General features: G+C 44.1%; 1 protein-coding gene across 4 annotated transcripts in view; it reads left to right on the plus strand.

The window, feature by feature from the left end:
* Window positions 1-22,740, plus strand: part of CENPC (centromere protein C) — a 365,318-nt gene that overhangs the window by 126,161 nt on the left and 216,417 nt on the right. For all 4 annotated transcript variants that reach the window (XM_069743120.1, XM_069743122.1, XM_069743124.1 and 1 more), the window contains 2 exons: window positions 2,892-3,150; window positions 13,003-13,149. In XM_069743120.1, the coding sequence (XP_069599221.1) occupies window positions 2,892-3,150; window positions 13,003-13,149 (406 nt within the window). The remainder of the gene's footprint in view (window positions 1-2,891; window positions 3,151-13,002; window positions 13,150-22,740) is intronic.

The following is a 22,740-nucleotide window of genomic DNA, read 5'->3' on the forward strand; positions in this document are numbered from 1 at the left end:
CTCCTCTCCTCCTACTCCCTCCTCTCCTCCTACTCCCTCCTCTCCTCCTTCTCCCTCCTCTCCTCCTTCTCCCTCCTCTCCTCCTTCTCCCTCCTCTCCTCTCTCCTTCTCCCTCCTCTCTCCTTCTCCTCCTACCTCCTCTCCTCCTTCTCCCTCCTCTCCTCCTTCTCCCTCCTCTCCTCCTTCTCCCTCCTCTCCTCCTTCTCCCTCCTCTCCTCCTTCTCCCTCCTCTCCTCCTTCTCCCTCCTCTCCTCCTTCTCCCTCCTCTCCTCCTTCTCCCTCCTCTCCTCCTTCTGTCCTCCTTCTCCTTCTCTTCTCCCTTCTCTCCTCCTTCTCCCTCCTCTCCTCCTTCTCCCTCCTCTCCTCCTTCTCCCTCCTCTCCTCCTTCTCCCTCCTCTCCTCCTTCTCCCTCCTCTCCTCCTTCTCCCTCCTCTCCTCTCTCCTTCTCCCTCCTCTCCTCTCTCCTTCTCCCTCCTCTCCTCTCTCCTTCTCCCTCCTCTCCTCTCTCCTTCTCCCTCCTCTCCTCTCTCCTTCTCCCTCCTCTCCTCTCTCCTTCTCCCTCCTCTCCTCTCTCCTTCTCCCTCCTCTCCTCTCTCCTTCTCCCTCCTCTCCTCTCTCCTTCTCCCTCCTCTCCTCTCTCCTTCTCCCTCCTCTCCTCTCTCCTTCTCCCTCCTCTCCTCTCTTCTTCTCCCTCCTCTCCTCTCTCCTTCTCCCTCCTCTCCTCTCTCCTTCTCCCTCCTCTCCTCTCTCCTTCTCCCTCCTCTCCTCTCTCCTTCTCCCTCCTCTCCTCTCTCCTTCTCCCTCCTCTCCTCTCTCCTTCTCCCTCCTCTCCTCCCCCCCCTTATCCCTCCTCTCCTCCCCCCCTTATCCCTCCTCTCCTTCTCCCTCCTCTCCTTTCTCCTTCTCCTTCTCCCTCCTCTCCCCCTTCTCCCTCCTCCCCTCCTTCTCCCTCCTCTCCTCCTTCTCCCTCCTCTCCTTCTCCCTCCTCTCCCTCCTCTCCTCCTTATGTCTTTTTATACAGTGTATGTAAACTTCTAGTTTCAATCTGGTATCGCTGTAATCTTGCTGCCCCAAGGAAGAAACCCCTCTGATAACTTATACCGCACAATGGTGTGGACCAAGCCGCATTAGAGTCTAGTGTGACTGGTGGGTCACTGGAGGCTTCTCCCCACCCGCTACCTTGGAGTGCTAAGTCTCCCTATATGCACACGCATGGAGAGACCTGTTCGACTACTCTTTCATGCAGCTCAGTCTCCAGCGGCTTTTAAGGTATGTTTTTCTATATAATGCCAGTATTTCAAAGTTGGTTTAGGTATATCGCTGAAATCATGCTGCCAGTGCCTGATACAGTCTGCCCGAGAATCTGGTAGCATGTATCCGCTGTCTGGTTCCATTTAACAGCGATACAAAACCCCAAAGTGCCACCATTGAAAACTTAAATTCAATCCACAAACCCCTGCCCCCCACTGAGGTCTGTTATCTGTTAGTGGATTTAGGAGCGCAGATTATGTATGCATGCTATATTTCCAAGTGTTCCCTCTGAGTCACACACTGTCCCAAAACCTCAGTCGGTGTCCACGTCTTGGCATTACTGTAGTAAATAACTTTTAAAAATGACATGGGGATCCCCTGTATTTTTGATAACCAGCTGAAGCTGCAACCTAGCTGTCAGCTCTAGCAAGGCTATTTATTAAGTATAGAGGGGTCCCCACACTGTATTTTTTAACTAGTTATATAACTAATCATTTAAAAACAAAACAAACAACAAAGAAAAACAGCCAAGGTAAAGCAGACAGGAGGGGGCTGGTATTCTAACCCGCAGCGTTTACTGACCGTGGACACATACTCAGTGGTTCTCGTCCTGGATGGTAGCATCTTGGCACCGTTCAAGATGAAAACTGTTTATCCCCAGACATGGTACGGCGTGGGACAAAACGAAGGAGAGGTGAGGGATATGGTTTGTTTATAGTTGTTTTATTACAGGAGGCGAGGGCTTCAATGGAATGGGTGTTAGGTGAGTATAACGGTTATTTTTAAATAAAAAAGTATAAGTGATTTTTGCTTTTATTTCAAATAATGGAGTTTATGCTTGCTGTGCATTTATTTACAATACAACTATAGAATTACTAACCGATATGCATCTTATAGATGCCTTTCCATTACTAAGCTGTGGGCTTGATGTCACCAGACAATTCAAAGGTGACATCAACCTCACAAATATGAATCCCACTGGCCACTGTCAGGGCAAGTGAGAAGAGCCGGGCAAAGCGACAGAATTGGCACATCTAATAGATACCCCTTTTTTGGGCGGCTGCAGGCTGCTATTTTTAGGCTGGCGGGGGAGCAATATCCATGACCTCTTATCAGCCTGAGAATACCAGCCCCCAGCTGTCTGCTTTTAGCTTGGTTGGTTGTCCAGAATAGGTGGGGGGGCCCTCTAGATATATTTTTTTTTAAATAATTAAAAAAAAAACAAAAAAACTTATTCTATTCTTGATAACGAGCCTTGCCAAAGCGGACGGTCGCAGCGTGAGCACGGGAGAATGATGAGAGCTGTCTTCAGCACCCGGCATCGGGGAACAGCGCTAACGGTAGCGCTGATTCCCAGGTGCCGGTCATGTCAGCGTGTTTTGCCCACAGACACACGGTCCATGGAAACACACTGACATGTGCATAGACCCATTCACTTAAATGGTTCTACCTGTGTGGGTGTCCCCGGTATGTGTGAAAATTGTCACCACATGTACCAGACACACTGACCTCTGAAAGAACTGTAACAGATGATTTATATACAGTTGCTTATTCTTTAGCTGCAATACAACCTGAAACTCGCTTCAATGTCTGTCTTTGTTACTAAAATATGACCTGTTTTTTTTTTTTTCGAATTGTAGATGTACAGTTGAAGAAGACAGCAAATGATCCTTCAAAAAACACCAGTCGTTCTGAAATGTGTGAAAATCCTGAGTTTTCTGATGAGGAGTCTGATTTTGGACAACATGATACAATAGCAAAGTTAATAGAAGAAAGTTTCATAGAGAATAATGACTTACTGGGCAATTCCAAAAAGTGTGTAGAAAAATTGTATACTTCTAATACTTCTGTACTGCAAGAACCACCCAGTCCAACTTCTAAAATTCATGCAAAAAAATGGTAAGGGTTTTGTAATAGCCAATCTCCTGTTTAGTAATATTGACTCTAAATGTTTATTTTCTTAATGTCCTGTCTTATCTCCTTAACCCCAAAGGGTGGTTTGCATGTTAATGACCTGGCCAATTTTTACAATTCTGACCACTGTCCCTTTATCAGGTTATAACTCTGGAACGCTTGCATGGATCCCGGTGATTCTGACATTATTTTCTCGTGACATATTGTACTTCATGTTAGTGGTAAAATTTCCTTGACATTACTTGCGTTTATTTGTGAAAAATATGGAAATTTCGCAATTTTCCAACTTTGAATTTTCATGCCCTTAAATCACAGAGATATGTCACACAAAATACTTAATAAGTAACATTTCCCACATGTCTACTTTACATCAGCACAAATTTGGAACAAATTTATTTTTTGGGTATAAGGGTTACAATTTGACCAGCAATGTCTCATTTTTTTCAACACCATTTTTTTGTTTTAAGGACCACATCACATTTGAAGTCACTTTGAGGGGTCTATATGATAGAAATTACCCAAGTGTGACACCATTCTAAAAATTGCACCCCTCAAGGTGCTCAAAACCACATTCGATAAGTTTATTAACCCTTCAGGTGTTTCACGGGAATTTTTGAATGTTTAAAAAAAAATTAACATTTAACTTTTTTCACACAAAAATTAGTTCAGATCCAATTTGTTTTATTTTACCAAGGGTAACAGGAGAAATAGAACTCCAAAAGTTGTTGTACAATTTGTCCTGAGTACGCCGATACCCCATATGTGGGGATAAACCACTGTTTGGGCGCATAGCAGAGCTCGGAAGAGAAGGAGCGCAATTTGACTTTTCAATGCAAAATTGGCTGGAACTGAGATTGGACGCCATGTCGCGTTTGGAGAGCCCCTTATGTGCCTAAACAGTGGAAACCCCCCAAAAGTGACACTATTTTGGAAAGTAGACCCCCTAAGGAACTTATCTAGATGTGTGGTGAGCACTTTAAACCCCCAAGTGCTTCACACAATTTTATAATGTAGAGCCGTAAAAATACAATTTTATATTTTTTTTCACAAAAATGATTTTTTGCCCTCAATTTTTTATTTTCCCAAGGGTAACAGGAGAAATTGAACCCCAAACGTTGTTGTGCAACTTGTTCTGAGTACGCTAATACCCCCATATGTGGGGGCAAACCGCTGTTTGGGCACATGGCAGAGCTCAGAAGGGAAGGATCGCCATTTGACTTTGAAATGCATAATTGGCTTGAATTGAGAGAGGACGCCATGTATTGTTTGGAGAGCCCCTGATGTGCCTAAACATTGAAACCCCCAAAAGTGACCCCATTTTGAAACGTAGACCCCCTACCGTACTTATCTAGATGTGTTGAGCACTTTGAACCCCCAAGTGCTTCACAGAAGTTTATAAGTCGTGAAAATAATTTTTTTTTTTTTGTTCTACAAAAATGATTTTTTAGCCCCCAGTTTTGTATTTTTCCAAGGGTAACAGGAGAAATTGGACCCCGAAAGTTGATGTCCAATTTGTCCTTAGTACGCTGATACCCCAAAAGTGGGGGTAAACCACTGTTTGGGCGCACGGCAGAGCTCGGAAGGGAAGGAGCACCATTTTTACTTTTTCAACGCAGAATTGGATGGAATTGAGATCGGACGTCATATTGCTTTTGCAGAGCCCCTGGTGTGCCTAAACAGTGGAAACCCCCCAATTCTAACTCCAACCCAACCCCTGCACACCCCTAATCATACCACTAACCCTGACACACCCCTAACCCAACTGTAAACGTATTCCTAATTCTACCTTTAGCCCCAACCCTAACCCTAATGGGAAAATGGAAATAAATACATTTTTTTAATTTTATTATTTATCCCTAACTAAGGCGGTGATAAACGTGGGTGTGATTTACTATTTATAGCGGGTTTTTAAGTTTGGCAGCAGTCACACACTAAAAGACGCGTTATATTGCAAAAAATATTTTTTGCATTACCACATTTTGAGAGCTATAATTGTTCCATATTTTGGTCCACAGTCATGTGAGGTCTTGTTTTTTGCGGGACGAGTTGACGTTTTTATTGGCACCATTTTCGGGCACTTGACATTTTTTGATCTCTTTACATTCGGATTTTTGTTAGGCAGAATGAACAAAAACCTACAAATCGTGAATTTCTTTTGGGGGGAGCGTTTATACCGTTCCGCTTTTGGTAAAATTGATAAAGCAATTTTATTCTTCTGGTCAGTACGATTACAGCGATACCTCATTTATATAGTTTTTTTATATTTTGGTGCTTTTATACAATGAAAACTATTTTATAGAAAAAATAATTGTTTGCATCGCTTTATTCTGAGGGCAATAACTTTTTGATTTTTTTGCTGATGACGCTGTATGGCGGCTCGTTTTTTGCGGGAAAAGATGACGTTTTCAGCGGTACCATGTTTATTTATATCCGTCTTTTTGATCGCGTGTTACTCCACACTTTGTTCGGCGGTATGATAAAGCATTGTTTTTTGCCTTTTTTTTTACGGTGTTCACTGAAGGAGTTAACTAGTGGGACAGTTTTATAGGTCTGGTTTTTATGGACGCGGCGATACTAAATGTGTATTGTTTTTTTTTTTTTTTTTAATTTAACATAAAGAAATGTATTTATTAAAACAATATATATTTTTTAATAATATTTTTTATATAGCGCCAACATATTCCGCAGCGCTTTACAAATTATAGAGGGGCTTTTTACAGACAATAGACATTACAGCATAACAAAAATCACAGTTCAAAATAGATATCAAGAGGAATGAGGGCCCTGCTCGCAAGCTTACAATCTATGAGGAAAAAGGGGAGACATGAAAGGTGGATGGTAATAATTGCTTTCGTTGTTCGGACAAGCCATAGTGTAAGGCTCAGGTGTTCATATAAAAACCATGAACCAGTTAACAGCCTAAGTATGTAACAGTACAGACACAGAGCGCTATTAACTGTATAAAGTGTAAAGTACCCTCACTTGTCTTCCCTTCCTTTGAGGTCCATGTGGTCAGACTCTACGTCTCTTTCTCCATGCGAGTGGCGGTGGTGTACCGTCCTCCCGGCTCCTCTCATCAGTTCCTGGATCACTTTGCCACCTGGCTTCCACACTTTCTCTCCTGTGACACCCCCACCCTTATCATGGGTGATTTCAACATCCCCATTGCCTCTCCCCTCTCCCCATCTGCTTCTCACCTTTTATCTCTAACCTCCTCTTTCGGCCTCACAGGATACACACTCTCCAACACATGAAGATGGAAACTCCCTTGACTTGGTCTTCTCCCGGCTTTGCTCAGTGGATGATTTCACAAACTCCCCTCTCCCACTCTCTGACCACAACCTTCTTTCATTCTCTATCAAGAACTGCCATCCCGCTCAGGTCACCCCCACTTTCCACACTTATAGAAACATACAGGCCACTAACACCCAGAAACTTATGAAGAACTTGCAGTCCTCATTGGCCCCAATCTTCTCTATCTCATGTCCTGATTCTGCTCTGAAGCATTACAATGAAACCCTGCAAAGTGCTCTGGATGAAGCTGCTCCTCCTATACATAAAACAACTCGGCACAGACGGCAACAACCGTGGCACACGCTGCAAACACGTTTCCTGCAGCGGTGCTCCAGGTGCGCAGAACGTCTGTGGAGAAAATCTAATCTACCTGAAGATTTCATCCATTATAAGTTCATGCTAAAGACATACAATTTTGCCCTTCACCTCTCCAAACAAACCTACTTCAACACCCTCATCACCTCCCTGTTCAATAACCCTAAACGTCTCTTTGACACGTTCCAGTTCCTACTCAACCCAAGAGAGCAGGCCCCAACCACGGATCTCCATGCTGACGATCTGGCCAATTACTTCAAAGAAAAAATTGACCACATTCGACAGGAAATCATCTCCCAATCTCTTCATACCATGCACTGTCCTCCCTCCCCCACTGCATCTAGTTCACTCTCTGACTTTGAAGCAGTTACAGAAGAAGAAGTAAGCAGGCTCCTTGCATCTTCTCGCCCGACCACTTGCACCAGTGACCCCATTCCGTCACATCTCCTCCAGTCTCTTTCCCCGGCTGTCACCTCTCACCTAACAAAAATATTCAACCTTTCCCTCACTTCCGGTATTTTTCCCTCATTTAAGCATGCCATCATACATCCATTACTTAAAAAACCATCCCTTGATCAAAACTGTGCCGCTAATTATAGACCTGTCTCTAATCTTCCCTTCATCTCTAAACTCCTCGAACGCCTGGTCCACTCCCGTCTTACCCGCTATCTCTCAGATAACTCTCTTCTCGACCCTCTTCAATCTGGCTTCCGCTCTTTACACTCTACTGAAACTGCCCTCACTAAAGTCTCCAATGACCTACTAACAGCTAAATCTAATGGTCACTACTCCATGCTAATTCTCTTGGATCTCTGCAGCATTCGATACTGTGGATCATCAGCTCCTCCTCACTATGCTCCGCTCCATCGGCCTCAAGGACACCGTTCTCTCCTGGTTCTCCTCCTATCTCTCTGACCGATCCTTCACTGTATGTTTTGCTGGTTCCTCCTCCTCTCACCTTCCCCTTACTGTTGGGGTTCCTCAAGGATCAGTCCTAGGCCCCCTCCTCTTCTCGTTGTATACTGCCCCTATTGGACAAACAATCAGTAGATTTGGTTTCCAGTACCATCTCTATGCTGACGACACCCAATTATACACCTCTTCTCCTGTTGTCACGCCGACCTTTTTAGAAAACACCAGTGATTGTCTTACCGCTGTCTCTAACATCATGTCCTCCCTCTATCTGAAACTAAACCTGTCAAAAACTGAACTCCTCGTGTTCTCTCCCTCTACTAACCTACCTTTGCCTGACATTGCCATCTCCGTGTGCGGTTCCACCATTACTCCAAAGCAACATGCCCGCTGCCTTGGGGTCATCCTTGATTCTGACCTTTCATTCACCCCCCACATTCGATCACTGGCTCGCTCTTCTTACCTGCATCTCAAAAACATTTCTAGAATTCGCCATTTTCTTACTTTCGACTCTGCAAAAACTCTTACTGTTTCACTTATTCATTCTCGTCTGGACTATTGTAACTCTCTACTAATCGGCCTCCCTCTTACCAAACTTTCCCCACTCCAATCTGTCCTGAATGCTGCTGCCAGGATCATATTCCTCACCAACCGTTACACCGATGCCTCTACCTTGTGCCAGTCATTACACTGGCTACCCATCCACTCCAGAATCCAGTACAAAACTACTACCCTCATCCACAAAGCACTCCATGGCTCTGCACCACCCTACATCTCCTCTCTGGTCTCAGTCTACCACCCTACCCGTGCCCTCCGCTCCGCTAATGACCTCAGCTTAGCATCCTCAATAATCAGAACCTCCCACTCCCGTCTCCAAGACTTTACACGTGCTGCGCCGATTCTTTGGAATGCACTACCTAGGTTAATACGATTAATCCCCAATCCCCACAGTTTTAAGCGTACCCTAAAAACTCACTTGTTCAGACTGGCCTACCGCCTCAATGCATTAACCTAACGATCCCTGTGTGGCCTATTTATATTAAAAAAAAACAAAAAAAACAGGTTCCTCGCATCATGTTCTAATTCACTTTATGCAGTTATTAGTCCTCTGTGTCTGTACTGCTACATACTTAGGCAGTTAACTGGTTCATGCAGCTTTACATGAACACCCGAGCCTTACACTATGGCCGGTCCGAATAACTAAAGCAATTGTTACCATCCACCTCTCGTGTCTCCCCTTTTCCTCATAGTCTGTAAGCTTGCGAGCAGGGCCCTCATTCCTCCTGGTATCTGTTTTGAACTGTATTTCTGTTATGCTGTAATGTCTATTGTCTGTACAAGTCCCCTCTATAATTTGTAAAGCGCTGCGGAATATGTTGGCGCTATATAAATAAAAATTATTATTATTATTATTATTATTATTATGTGAACATGATGCGAGGAACCTGACTATGGTTTAAGTTTTTTGTATGGGCCACACAGGGATAGTTAATTTAATGCGTTGGTGCGGTAGGCCAGTCTGAACAAATGCGTTTTTAGGACACACTTAAAACTGTGGGAATTAATCGTATTAGCCCATTACTTGCCAAATTAGCAAAATTTTTTCAAGTACGGATTTTTCAGAAAAGGGCGTCCCAATATTCAATTAAAAATGACAATGACATGATTTCCTATTTTGTAAACATTCATTTTACAAACACAACACAAAAAATTGGACCTAAATATAAAAATGATAAAATCTTAGTTGCTAGAAGCTAAAGATTAGGCGTCCCAAAAAAAGGACATTGGTAGATAATGGTTTAACCTGGGTAGTGCATTGGGAGACTGGAGTGGGAGGTTCTGATTATTGAGGATGCTAACCTCAGGTCATTAGCAGAACGGAGCGCACGGGTAGGGTGGTAGACTGAGACCAGGAAGGAGATGTAGGGTGGTGCTGAACCATGGAGTGCTTTGTGGATGAAGGTAATAATTTTGTACTGGATTCTGGAGTGAATGGGTAACTAGTGTAATGACTAGCACAGGGTAGAGGCATCGGTGTAACGGTTGGTGAGGAATATGATCCTGGCAGCAGCATTCAGGACAGATTGGAGCGGGGAGAGTTTGGTAAGAGGGAGGCCGATTAGTAGAGAGTTACAATAGTCCAGATGAGAATGAATGTGAAACAGTAAGAGTTTTTGCAGAGTCGAAAGTAAGAAAATGGTGAATTCTAGAAATGTTTTTGAGATGCAGATAAGAAGAGCGAGCCAGTGATCGGATGTGGGGGTTGAATGTAAGCTCGGAATAAAGTATGACCCCAAGGCAGCGGGCATGTTGCTTGGGTGTGATGGTGGAACCACACACGGAGATGGCAATGTCAGGCAAAGGTAGGTTAGTAGAGGGAGAGAACACGAGGAGTTCAGTTTTTGACAGGTTCTGTTTCAGATAGAAGGGAGGACATGATGTTAGAGACAGCGGTAAGACAATCACTGGTGTTTTCTAAAAAGGCAGGCGTGATATCAGGAGAAGTGTATAATTGGGTGTCATAAGCATAAAGATGGTACTTGAAACCAAATCTACTGATTGTTTGTCCAATAGGGGCAGTATACAAAAAGAGGAGGGGGCCTAGCAATAATCCTTGAGGAACCCCAACAGTAAGGGGAAGGTGAGAGGAGGAGATACCAGCAAAAGATACAGTGAAGGAGCAGTCGGGGAGATAGGAGAACCAGGAGAGAACGGTGTCCTTGAGGCCGATGAAGCGGAGCATAGTGAGGAGGAGCTGATGATCCACAGTGTTGAATGCTGTGGAGAGATCCAAGAGAATTAGCATGGAGTAGTGATCATTAGATTTAGATGTTAGTAGGTCATTAGAGACTTTAGTGAGGGCAGTTTCAGTAGAGTGTAAAGAGCGGAAACCAGATTGCAGAGTATCAAGAAGAGTTATGTGAGAGATAGCAGATAAGACGGGAGTGGACCAGGCGTTCGAGGCGTTTTGAAATGAAGGGAAGATTAGAGACAGGTCTATAACTAGCGGCACAGTTTTGATCGAGGGATGGTTTTTTAAGTAGTGGATGTATGATGGCATGCTTTAATGAGGAGGGAAAAATACAGGAATAGAAAGAGGTTGAATATTTTTGTTAGGTGAGAGGTGACAGCCGGGGAAAGGGACTGGAGGAGATGTGACAGAATGGGGTCACTGGTGCAAGTGGTTGGGCAAGAAAAGATGCAAGGAAAAGATGCCTGATTACTTCTTCTGTAACTGGTTCAAAGTCAGAGTGAGCTAGATTTGGTGGGGGGGGGGGGACGACGACGACAGTGCTGTGCTATATACTGTGTGGCTGTGTTTTATGCTGTATACAATGTGGCTGTGCTATATGCTGTATACTATGTGGCTGTGCTATATGCTGTATACTATGTGGCTGTGCTATATGCTGTATACTATGTGGCTGTGCTATATGCTGTATACTATGTGCCTGTGCTATATGCTGTGTGGCTGTGCTATATCCTGCACCCCGAACACCCGACATCCTGCGACCAATCAGTGACAGACGCAGTCCAGCCGCGAATTGACGCGGGATATAAACCACGCTTCGCTGATTGATCGCGGTTGGCCGCGACCAATCAGCGCTATTGGCGCGGTATTTAAACACCGCTTCGTTCATTGGTCGTGCCCTGCCAGCCGCGACCAATCAGCGACGGGCGCAGTCCGTCCACGAATTGGCGCCAGATTTGAACTTCGCTGATCGGCCAGCCAGGCGCGACCAATCAACGATATTGGCACGGAATTTAACCCCCACTCACAGCGCTACATACATACATACATACATACATACATACATACATACTCACTCTAGAATATCTGATGCGTTAGAATCGGGCCACCATCTAGTAAAATCCATAAATGTACATGATCATAAGGGGATTAGATGGTAATAAAGTATGCGAATAAGGGCTACAACCATACAAATAAACAGGCAAAACACCTTATCATAGTATTAAATATTATACACAAGAGCATCAGAGATGGAGCCAATGAAATAGCAAAACCAAACATTCCTTAAGCTTCAGTGTACAAACTATAGAAAAGAAATGTTCCTGAATACAATCTGGTGGTGGTGTAGAAGATGATCCGAAATAAGGCGTCCAAGATACTGTCCAATCCAATCCCTTTATGATCATGTACATGATTCCAATTGCACTGGCACTTTAAATACTATCTAAACTAGATTACATGTGGCTGATTTGGCACCTAACATTGTATACGTCCACTACATGGTTTATGACCTATTCATTCAAGGTGTGCAAACTTTGTTTATTATTGGTCTCATATTGACTTTGGCATTTTTATATATTCTGTTACTCTGTATACTTCCTGCAGTTGTTTTTCTCTGACTAGTTATCCCTTAACACAGGCACATTCAACATCCTGTGTAATCTGTTTATACCTTCCCACATGGTTGTTTCATCCCAAGCAGAACCGCTTCTCGTTAGCCTTGAAAAGTGCTAGTGTGGCTCAGCTTATATTTATGATGGTAATCTGGGGGGATTTTTTCTAAATTATAAAATACCAAACTGCAGAGAGGAACTAAAATAATTTGGCCTGGCAGTTGAAAAAGGGAAAACTCACACTATTAAAGGAGTATTTGTAATATTTTTCAAACACCGGGAAACATTAGGCTGCATGAGAAAGTTAGTTGTTGGAGGTTGTGTTATTATGGGAGGTGTATAAACAAGAGGCTGCCGAAAATGACAGTCTGAACCTGTCCTTTGCTAATTTTGTGTGCTGCTGCTTTCCAAGCAGCGATGAGCGAATGTACTCAGATAGCGTCTTTTCCGAGCACTCTCGGGTGTTTGCCAAGCATCTGGGCGTGCTCCTATATTATGTTGGAGTCCCCATGTCTGCATGACTTGCGGCTGTTAGACAGCCTGAACACGATGATTTGCGGCTGTTAACCTGTACACGTGTGGATTGCCTGTTTGTTACGGAATCCTCACGTGTGTTGAGGCTGTGTAACAGCTGCAAATCATGCAGTCAGCATTACTATCCTAAATATATCCTCAACCACATTAGAACTTTTCAAGGCTAATCTGAAGCTGTTCTGCTTGGACTTTCTTGAGGACTCGAGGAAGAAACAAAGATGTGGAAAACGTGAACCAATTCCATATTGCTCATCACTATAAGTGTTTTGAGAGATCAGTGGAGCCTTAATGCTCTGTCCGATATTAGAAATGATTTGTATAGTTACCTTTTTAAGTAGTTCGTTCTTTTGTGACTTCCAAAAGTATTTTTTTTAATTAAAATGGATTAGTTTTTTCAGGCTTATTTGTCTGTTTTCATAGTTTGAGTTTCCGAGATGTGACCGCTGTAGCTAGGAAGAGTGAAAACACTGATATGGCATTAAGAAGACTCTTGCACAACACTGAACAGGAGACCTTGAATTTAAACAATGAGAATCCTAAACCCACAAACACTACATCTGACATGCGGTAAGTACATACATGAGGTGTATTTTACAATCTTAAGGTACCGTCACACATAGCGACGCTGCAGCGATACCGACAACGATCCGGATCGCTGCAGCGTCGCTGTTTGGTCGCTGGAGAGCTGTCACACAGACAGCTCTCCAGCGACCAACGATCCCGAGGTCCCCGGTAACCAGGGTAAACATCGGGTAACTAAGCGCAGGGCCGCGCTTAGTAACCCGATGTTTACCCTGGTTACCATCCTAAAAAGTAAAAAAACAAACGCTACATACTTACCTTCTGCTGTCTGTCCTCGGCGCTCTGCTTCTCTGGTCTGGCTGTGAGCGCCGGGCAGCCGGAAAGCAGAGCGGTGACGTCACCGCTCTGCATTCCGGCTGACCGACGCTCACAGCCAGAGCAGGAGGAGAGCAGAGCACAGCGCTGGAGGACAGACGGCTGTAGGTAAGTATGTAGTGTTTGTTTTTTTACTTTTAGCATGGTAACCAGGGTAAACATCGGGTTACTAAGCGCGGCCCTGCGCTTTGTTACCCGATGTTTACCCTGGTTACCAGCAAAGACATGGCTGAATCGGTGTCACACACGCCGATTCAGCGATGTCTGCGGGGAGTCCAGCGACCAAATAAAGTTCTGGACTTTCTTCCCCGACCAGCGATCTCCCAGCAGGGGCCTGATCGCTGCTGCCTGTCACACTGGACGATATCGCTAGCGAGGACGCTGCAACGTCACGGATCGCTAGCGATATCGTCCAGTGTGACGGTACCTTTACACTTAAAAGCATGAGGTCTGTGGGAATTCTATGTAAGGATTATTTCTTTGACTCATACGTGCACTCACTTTAACCCCTTAAGCCCCAAGGGTGGTTTGCACTTTAACCTTCGTCCGGCTGATTAGGTACAATTGTAACTATTCCATTTAAAATTGCAATAACTTTTGTTTCCGAAAAGCCGTAGAGGGCTGAAATTTCGTGACATCTCTGCAGTTTTGGTCCAGAATATATTGGCCAAAGGTACAATTGTACCTCTGCAGCCTGTTAACGTTGTAAAATTATGCAGCCTGACAAAGGTTAATGACCGGGCCAATTTTTACAATTCTGACCACTGTCCCTTTATGAGGTTATAACTCTGGAATGCTTCAACGGATCCCGGTGATTCTGACATTGTTTTCTTGAGACACATTGTACTTCATGAAAGTGGTAAAATTTCTTTGATATAGACCCCTCAAAATGACTTCAAATGAGATGTGGTCCCTAAAAAAAAAAATGGTGTTGTAAAAATGAGAAATTGCTGGTCAACTTTTAACCCTTATAACTCCCTAACAAAAAAAAGTTTGGTTCCAAGATTGTGCTGATGTAAAGTAGACATGTGGGAAATGTTACTTATTAAGTATTTTGTGTGACATATCTCTGTGATTTAAGGGCATAAAAATTAAAAGTTGGAAAATTGCGAAACTTTCAAAATGTTCGCCAAATTTCTGTTTTTTTCAAATAAACGCAGGTACTATCAAAGAATTTTTACCACTATCATGAAGTACAATATGTCACGAGAAAACAATGTCAGAATCACTGGGATCCGTTGAAGCGTTCCAGAGTTATAACCTTACAAAGGGACAGTGGTCAGAATTGTAAAAATTGGCCCGGTCATTAACGTGCAAACCACCCTTGGGGGTAAAGGGGTTAAATAAAAATGAACATTTAACTTTTTTCACACAAAATTTACTTCAGCTCCAATTTGTTTTATTTTACTAAGGGTAAGAGGAGAAAGTGGACCCCAAAAGTTGTTGTACGATTTGTTCTGAGTACGCCGATACCCCAGTACAGACCAAAAGTTTGGACACCCCTTCTCATTTAAAGATTTTTTTTTTTGTATTTTCAGGACTATGAAAATTGTACATTCACACTGAAGGCATCAAAACTATGAATTAACACATGTGGAATTTTATACTTAACAAAAAAGTGTGAAACAACTAAAAATGTCTTATATTCTAGGTCAGTGGTCCCCAACTCCAGGCCTCGAGGGCCGCCAACAGTGCAGGTTTTCAGGATTTCCTTAGTATTGCATCGGTGGTAATGTGGTCATCTGCACAGGTGATGATTCCAACCCCTGTGCAATACTAAGGAAATCCTGAAAACCTGCACTGTTGGCGGCCCTCGAGGCCTGGAGTTGGGGACCACTGCTAGATTCTAGGTTCTTCAAAGTAGCCACCTTTTGCTTTGATTACTGCTTTGCACACTCTTGGCATTCTCTTGATGAGCTTCAAGAAGTAGTAGCACGGATGTGCTACTAAAAGCAGTTAGGAGCACTGTGAAAATAGAGGATTCCACTGAATCACTATCAGTTCAGGACGAAATGTTCGGGGGCCTGAGAACCCGCAGAAATAGAGTATTTCCAGTCAACAACCATATATTGGCGATGATACTGGAGGAATGGGAAGATGTGGGAAAAAAGCTAGTAGTCCTGAGGGACTTCAAGTACCGTCTTCCCTTTGATCCGGAAGAAACTAAAGTCTGGGAATCTGTCCTAAAAAAATTGATATTCCAGTAGCTAAAGTCTCAAGGAAAACATCTATTCCTTTTGAAGACATGTCTGAGTTAAATGACCCGATGGATCAAAGGTCAGATGGTCTCCTTAAAGCCTGGGAGTCGTCAGCTGCCATTATGAAGACAAACATAGAGGCCACCTCTGTAGGAAGATCCAGGAGTCTCTGGGTAGACGAGCTGGAGGGTCATATTAAAGACCGGACTCCCAGGGAAGAAATTCTGAAGTCCCTCTCAGTACTGAAAATGGCGACTGATTTAATGGCAGATGCTTCAGTGGAGTCAGTGCGGTTTGCTGCCAGAAACAACGCACTGTCAAATGCGGCAAGATGGGCCTTGTGGCTGAGATCTTGGACGGGAGATACTCCATCGAAAAACAAACTGTGTTCGATTCCATTCTCTGGATTGCATCTTTTTGGTCCAGTCCTAGATGAGCCGCTCGAGAAAGCATCCGACAAGAAAAAAGGCTTTCCCGAAGAGAAGCCAAAGAAGACTCCATTCTTTCGGAAAACTCGCTCCCACCCGAGGCACGACTACAGAGGGAAAGGGAAGTCCGGCAGATGGAGCTAACCTAAAGGTGGCAGAGGAAGAGGTTCCTTTCGAGACCAATCATCAGGACCCAGCAGACAATGACGCCAACAGTATAGGAGGAAGACTACAGTACTTCCTAGAGGGACGGCAGAATATTACTCAGAATCAGTGGATTCTACAGACAGTTGCACAGGGGTACAGGATAGCATTTAGTCACCTACCCCCCCAAAAGGTACTGTCTGACGCGTACAGAGTCGTCAGCAGTTCATCAAAGACTGCTAACAGATATACAGGAACTCTTAGAGCTGCAAGTCATAGTTCTGGTACCCCATCACCAGCGGTTTCAGGGACATTACTCCAGCCTATTCTCCATAAAGAAACAAAGCGGAGAATACCGTACAATAATAAACTTAAGACCATTAAACCAATGGGTGGCTTACAAACGCTTCAAGATGGAGTCTCTCCGATCAATCATACCTTTTAATAAAAAAAAACTCAATGTGCACTGTAGATCTCAAACATGCATGCTATCATGTGCCCATCCATCCCTCACACCAAAGATTCCTCAGGTTTGCAATAAGAAGCCACAATTTCCAGTTTCAGTGTCTACCATTCGGTCTCGCCTGTGCCCCAAGAATATTCACAAAACTCATGACGGAGGTCATGGCTCACCTAAGAGAAAAGGAAGTTCTCATCGCTCCATACCTGGACGATCTGCTGCTGATGGCAGATTCGTCTCAGCAGATGGAAGAATCCTTAAAAATGACCATATCACTCGTGAAGCGTCTAGGGTGGATAATAAATTCAAAAAAGTCAAGTCTCAAACCAGAAACACAGAAAATATTTCTGTGAGTGCTACTAGATTTCGAACAGGAATACTCCTTCCTACCACACCAAAAACAACGTACAATCAAAAAAGAACTTCAATCATTAAAGGGAACCTGTCACCCCGAAAATCGCGGGTGAGGTAATCCCACCGGCATCAGGGGCTTATCTGCAGCATTCCTCTTCTGATCTTCAGCCACGGCTCCGGCGCAGGCGTACTTTGCTCTGCCCTCTTGAGGGCAGAGGATAGTACTGCAGTGCGCAGGCGCCGGGCCTCTGACCTTTCCGGCGCCTGCGCACTGCAGTACTATCCTCTGCCCTCAAGAGGGCAGAGCAAAGTACGCCTGCGCCGGAGCCGTGGCTGAAGATCAGAAGAGGACGTCATGGAAAGAAGATAGGAGGCGCCGGAGCGGACCGGAGACGCCCATCCGACCTGACCAGCAGCGGGACCGCCCCTGGGTGAGTATAATCTAACATCTTTTTCTCCTTTTTCAGGTAACATCGGGGGCTTATCTACAGCATTACAGAATGCTGCAGATAAGCCCCTGATGCCGGTGGGCTTACCTCACCCGCGATTTTCGGGGTGACAGGTTCCCTTTAATTAAACGCAAATACATTTCCATCAGGAAAGCGATGAGGATTCTAGGTCTGATGACCTCATGCATTCCCAGCGTACAATGGAGCCAGTTTCACTCCAGAACTCTTCATCGGGAAGTTCTTTCGGTATGGAGTGGAAAGAAAAATTTATTAGACAACAGGATGTTGTTACCCAGTGAGGAAAAACAGTCCCTCTCATGGTGGGTCGACATAGAAAACCGCAAAAAAGGGAGATCTTGGACAGTATCTCCATGCGAAAATATAACCACCGATGCAAGCTTAAGAGGCTAGGGAGCCCACATAGGACGTTACCTTCAAGGAACATGGTCCACATCGGTACGCAACAGTTCCTCCAATTACAGGGAACTCAAAGCGGTTTGGGAAGCACTAAAAAGGTGCCAAGGAGATGCAGGGGCATCACATCAGAATCTTCTCAGACAACTCGACCACGGTATCCTTTCTTCATCAGGGAGGTCTGAGGCACCGTCACCTCCAGGGACTAGCACAATCAATATTCTCTGGGGCGGAAGGCACCTTGAAGTCCATCACGGCAGTACATCTAAAAGGTTCAGAGAACCAGATAGCGGACTTTCTCAGCAGAGAAAAGGTGCTACCTTCGGAGTGGTCTCTAAACGGAAAAGTCTTTGTTCAGCTAACTCAACAATGGGGCACGCCACAAATTGTATTTTGCTTTGAGGCAAATAAATCTAAGACAAAATAATTCTTTTCATTAAATCCAAGAGACAATTCAACTGGTGTAGACTCCTTGGCTCAACACTGGGACATGGAACTTGCATATGCATTCCCTCCACTTGCTTTAATTCCCAGAGTTCTGAGGAAGATTCAGGAAAGTCTGGTAGTAGTAATCCTAATAGTGCCATATTGACCCAAGAGGAGCTGGTTTCCCCTGCTGAGGTGGATGGCATTGGAAGAACCAGTTCTACTCCCACTAAGGCGAGACCTTCTGACGCAAAGACCGCTGGTCCATCAAAATTTAGACATGCTACAACTTTCAGCATGAATCTTGAAAATGAGATCCTAAGATCAAAAGCACTATCTGATTCGGTTATCCCAACCATGCAAAAAAGCAGGAAGCCAGAGAAATTTTACACACCGAGCAAAACTCCAATATTCGTTTTCCAAGAACCAGATATTCCTCAGATCTTAAATTTTCCTCAAGCAGGCTTCGATATGGGTTTGAGGTCTTGTACGCTAAAGGTACAAATTTCAGCTTTAAGCGCCTTTTTATGATCCACTAGCTGATCACCCCTGGGTAGTAGGTTCATCAAAGCTACGCAACTTATTAGACCAACAATACGTAGTTCAGTACCCCCCTGGAACCTCAGCTTGGTACTAAACAAATTACGGAAAGCTCCATACGAGCCGCTAGATCAGGCAGACCTAAAGTTTGTAACATTCAAGACTGTCTTCCTAGTCGCAATAACATCGGCAAGGCGAATAGGCGAGATCCAAGCCCTGTCCATAACAGATCCATACTTAAAAATACAAGAAGATCATTCTAAAATTGGATCCTTCGTTTCTCCCAAAAGTAGTGACAGACTTTCACAGAAACCAGGAAATTGTATTGCCTACGTTCTGCCAGAACTACAACAATGACAAAGAATGTTCTCTCCATTCCATGGATGTTAAAAGAACAGTATTGCAATATCTAAAACTTAGACGGCTGAAGAATTGACTCAAACCTCTTTATCCAGATGTCTGGAAAGAATAGAGGCAAAAAAGCCTCAAAGGCTACTCTAGCCAGATGGATTAAATCTACCATTTGTGCTGCGTATATTTCAGCCGGTGAATCTCCTCCAGAACACCTAAAAGCTCACTCACTGAGCGCAATCTCTGCTTCATGGACAGAGAGTGCGGGTGCATCCATAGACCAAATGTGCCGGGCGGCAACTTGGTCTATCTCAAATACCTTTTGCAGACACTACAAGCTGGACATTCTGTCAAATCGACAGTCTGTTTTTGGAGGAAAGTCCTCCAAGCTGTAATCCCGCGCTGAACAGGAGTTATTTGGTATTTCTCCTGGTGGTGCTGTCAGGAGGGACGACCTGGAAACTAGGAATTGGATCTACCGGTAATGGTACTTCCAGGAGTCCATCATGACAGCACCCATTATTTACCCTCCCTTGAACTCCTGTTTGATATGTGATATAAACATGTATAGAGAGGAAGTTCAATAAAATTGCGTTGTATCCATCCTGGTGTGGTACTTTGTAAAATCACTGCGGGATGGAGGTGGGGAGGGGCTATTTAACCTCTTCTGTGTTGCTGTCCCTATAAAGGATAATAAAGGCAACCTCCTATTGGTGCGGTCATGATGGACTCCTGGAAATACCATTACCGGTAGGACTGTTTCCTAGTTTCGCCCCCCAATTTTTTATTTTCCCAAGGGTAAGAGAAGAAATTGGACTCCAAAAGTTGTTCTCCAATTTGTCCTGAGTACGCTGATACCCCATATGTGGGGGTAAACCACTGTTTGGGCGAATGGCAGAGCTCAGAAGGGAAGTAGCGCCGTTTGACTTTTCAATGTATAATTGACAGGAATTGAGATGGGACGCCATGTAGCGTTTGGAGAGCCCCTGATGTGCCTAAACATTGAAACCCCCCAAAAGTGACAAAATCTTGGAAAGTAGACCCCATAAGGAACTTATCTAGATGTGTTGTGAGAGCTTTGATCCCTCAAGTGTTTTACTATAGTTTATAACGCAGAGCCATGAAAATAAAAATTATTTTTTTCCTACAAAAATTATTTTTTAACCCCCAGTTTTGTATTTTCCCAAGGGTAACCGGAGAAATTGGACCCCAAAAGTTGTTGTCCAATTTGTCCTTAGTACGCTGATACCCCATATGTGGGGGGGGGGGGGGGGGGAGACCACTGTTTGGGCGCATGGCAGACCTCAGAAGGGAAGGAGCGCCATTTGGAATGCAGACTTAGATGGATTGGTCTGCAGGCGTCACATTGCGTTTGCAGAGCCCCTAATGTACCTAAACAGTAGAAACCTGCCACAAGTGACCCCATATTAGAAACTAGACCCCTCAAGGAACTTAACTAGATGTGTTGTGAGAACACAAGGGTACCAAAGGGCAACAAGAGAAATTGGACCCCAAAAGTTGTTGTCCAATTTGTCCTGAGTACGCTGATACCCCATATGTTGGGGTAAACCTCTGTTTGGGCGCACGGGAGAGCTCGGAAGGGAAGGAGCACCATTTTACTTTTTCAATGCAGAATTGGCATTCGCGTTTGGAGGGCCCCTGATGTGCCTAAACAGTGGAAACCCCCCAATTATAACTGTAACCCTAGCCCCAAGCCTAGCCCCAACCCTAATGGGAAAATGGAAATACATTTTTTTAATATTATTATTTTTCCCTAACTAAGGGGGTAATGAAGGGGCATATGATTTACTATTTTTAGCGGATTTTTATGATTGACAGCCGTCACAGACTAAAAGACGCTTTTTATTGCAAAAAATAGTTTTTGCGTCTCTACATTTTGAGAGCTAAAATTTTTCCATATTTTGGTCCACAGAGTCATGTGAGGTCTTGTTTTTTGCGAGACGAGTTGACGTTTTTATTGGTAACATTTTCGGGCCCGTAACATTTTTTAATCGCTTTTTATTCTGATTTTTGAGAGGCAGAATGACCAAAAACCAGCTATTCATGAATTTCTTTTTGGGGGCTGTTTATACCGTTCCACGTTTGGTAAAATTGATAAAGCAGTTTTATTCTTCGGGTCACTACAATTACAGCGATACCTCATTTATATCACTTTTTTATGTTTTGGCGCTTTTATACGATAAAAACTATTTTATAGAAAAAATAATAATTTTTGCATCGCTTTATTCTGAGGACTTTAACTTTATTTTTTCGCTGATGCTGTATGGCGGCTCGTTTTTTGCGGGACAAGATGTTTTCAGCGGTACCATGGTTATTTATATCCGTCTTTTTGATCGCGTGTTATTCCACTTTTTGTTCAGTGGTATATTAATAAAGCGTTGCTTTTTGCCTCTGTATTTTTTTTTTATCGCGTTCACTGAAGGGGTTAACTAGCCGGACAGTTTTATAGGTGAGGTCATTACGGACGCGGTGATACTAAATATAAGTACTTTTTTTTTTTTATTTAGATAAAGAAATGTATTTATGGGAACAATAACAATATATATTTTTTTCTTTATTTAGGAATTTTTTTTTTTTATACACATGATGATATATATATATATTTAGGATTTTTTTTTTTTTTTATACACATGTGGATATATATATATTTTACTTGATATCATTGCCCCGGGGGGGGGGGGGGGGCGGCTCATCTAAGGGGGGCACCGCCGGAATGCTGCGATCATGTTTCATCGCAGTGTTACGTTGGTTAATGTGCCAGGGGCGGTCCGTGACCGCTCCTGGCACATAGTACCGGATGTCAGCTGTGATAGCTGACATCTGGCCGCGCTCCCCCCGTGAGCGCGGCCGATCGCATATGACGTATTATCCCGTCACTGGGAATTAAGTCCCAGGTCACCTCGACGGGATAGCAGGTCATATGGGATTAAGTGGTTAATCTGCATTTGATCCTTTTTTGTTGTTGTTTTTTTTCTACTATGATGCTGTAGTGAAAGGATTTATGAATGACACTGATGGTAGAACCACCGTTGCTACCTTTTACTAGTTACAATGAATTTCCCTGTGCAAAATGCTGATCTGACACTTTACAGAGCACTGTCAGATCAGCAATCTGACAGGCAGTCCAGGAGGCTTGCCTGGCGCCTGTTCTCAGCAGGCACTGACAAGCCACCTCCCTGCAGGACCCGGAAGCACCCCACGGCCATCTTGGATCTAGGGGCCTGCAGGGAGGAGATCCACGGAACAACACGATCACATCACGCTGTTCTGAGTGTCTCAGGGAAGCACGCAGGGAGCCTCCTCCCTGTGTGATGCTTTCCTATGCCACCGGAACGCTGCGATCTTGTCTGATCGCAGTTTTCTGGGGGTTAAAGTGCCGAGTGTCAGCTATGATAATCAGCTGATACCCGGCCGCGATTGGCCACGCTCCCCCCGTGAGCGCAGCTGATCGTGTAGGACGTACTATCCCATCCATG

Source organism: Ranitomeya imitator, chromosome 1, assembly GCF_032444005.1.
Source record: "Ranitomeya imitator isolate aRanImi1 chromosome 1, aRanImi1.pri, whole genome shotgun sequence".
NCBI lineage: Eukaryota > Metazoa > Chordata > Amphibia > Anura > Dendrobatidae > Ranitomeya > Ranitomeya imitator.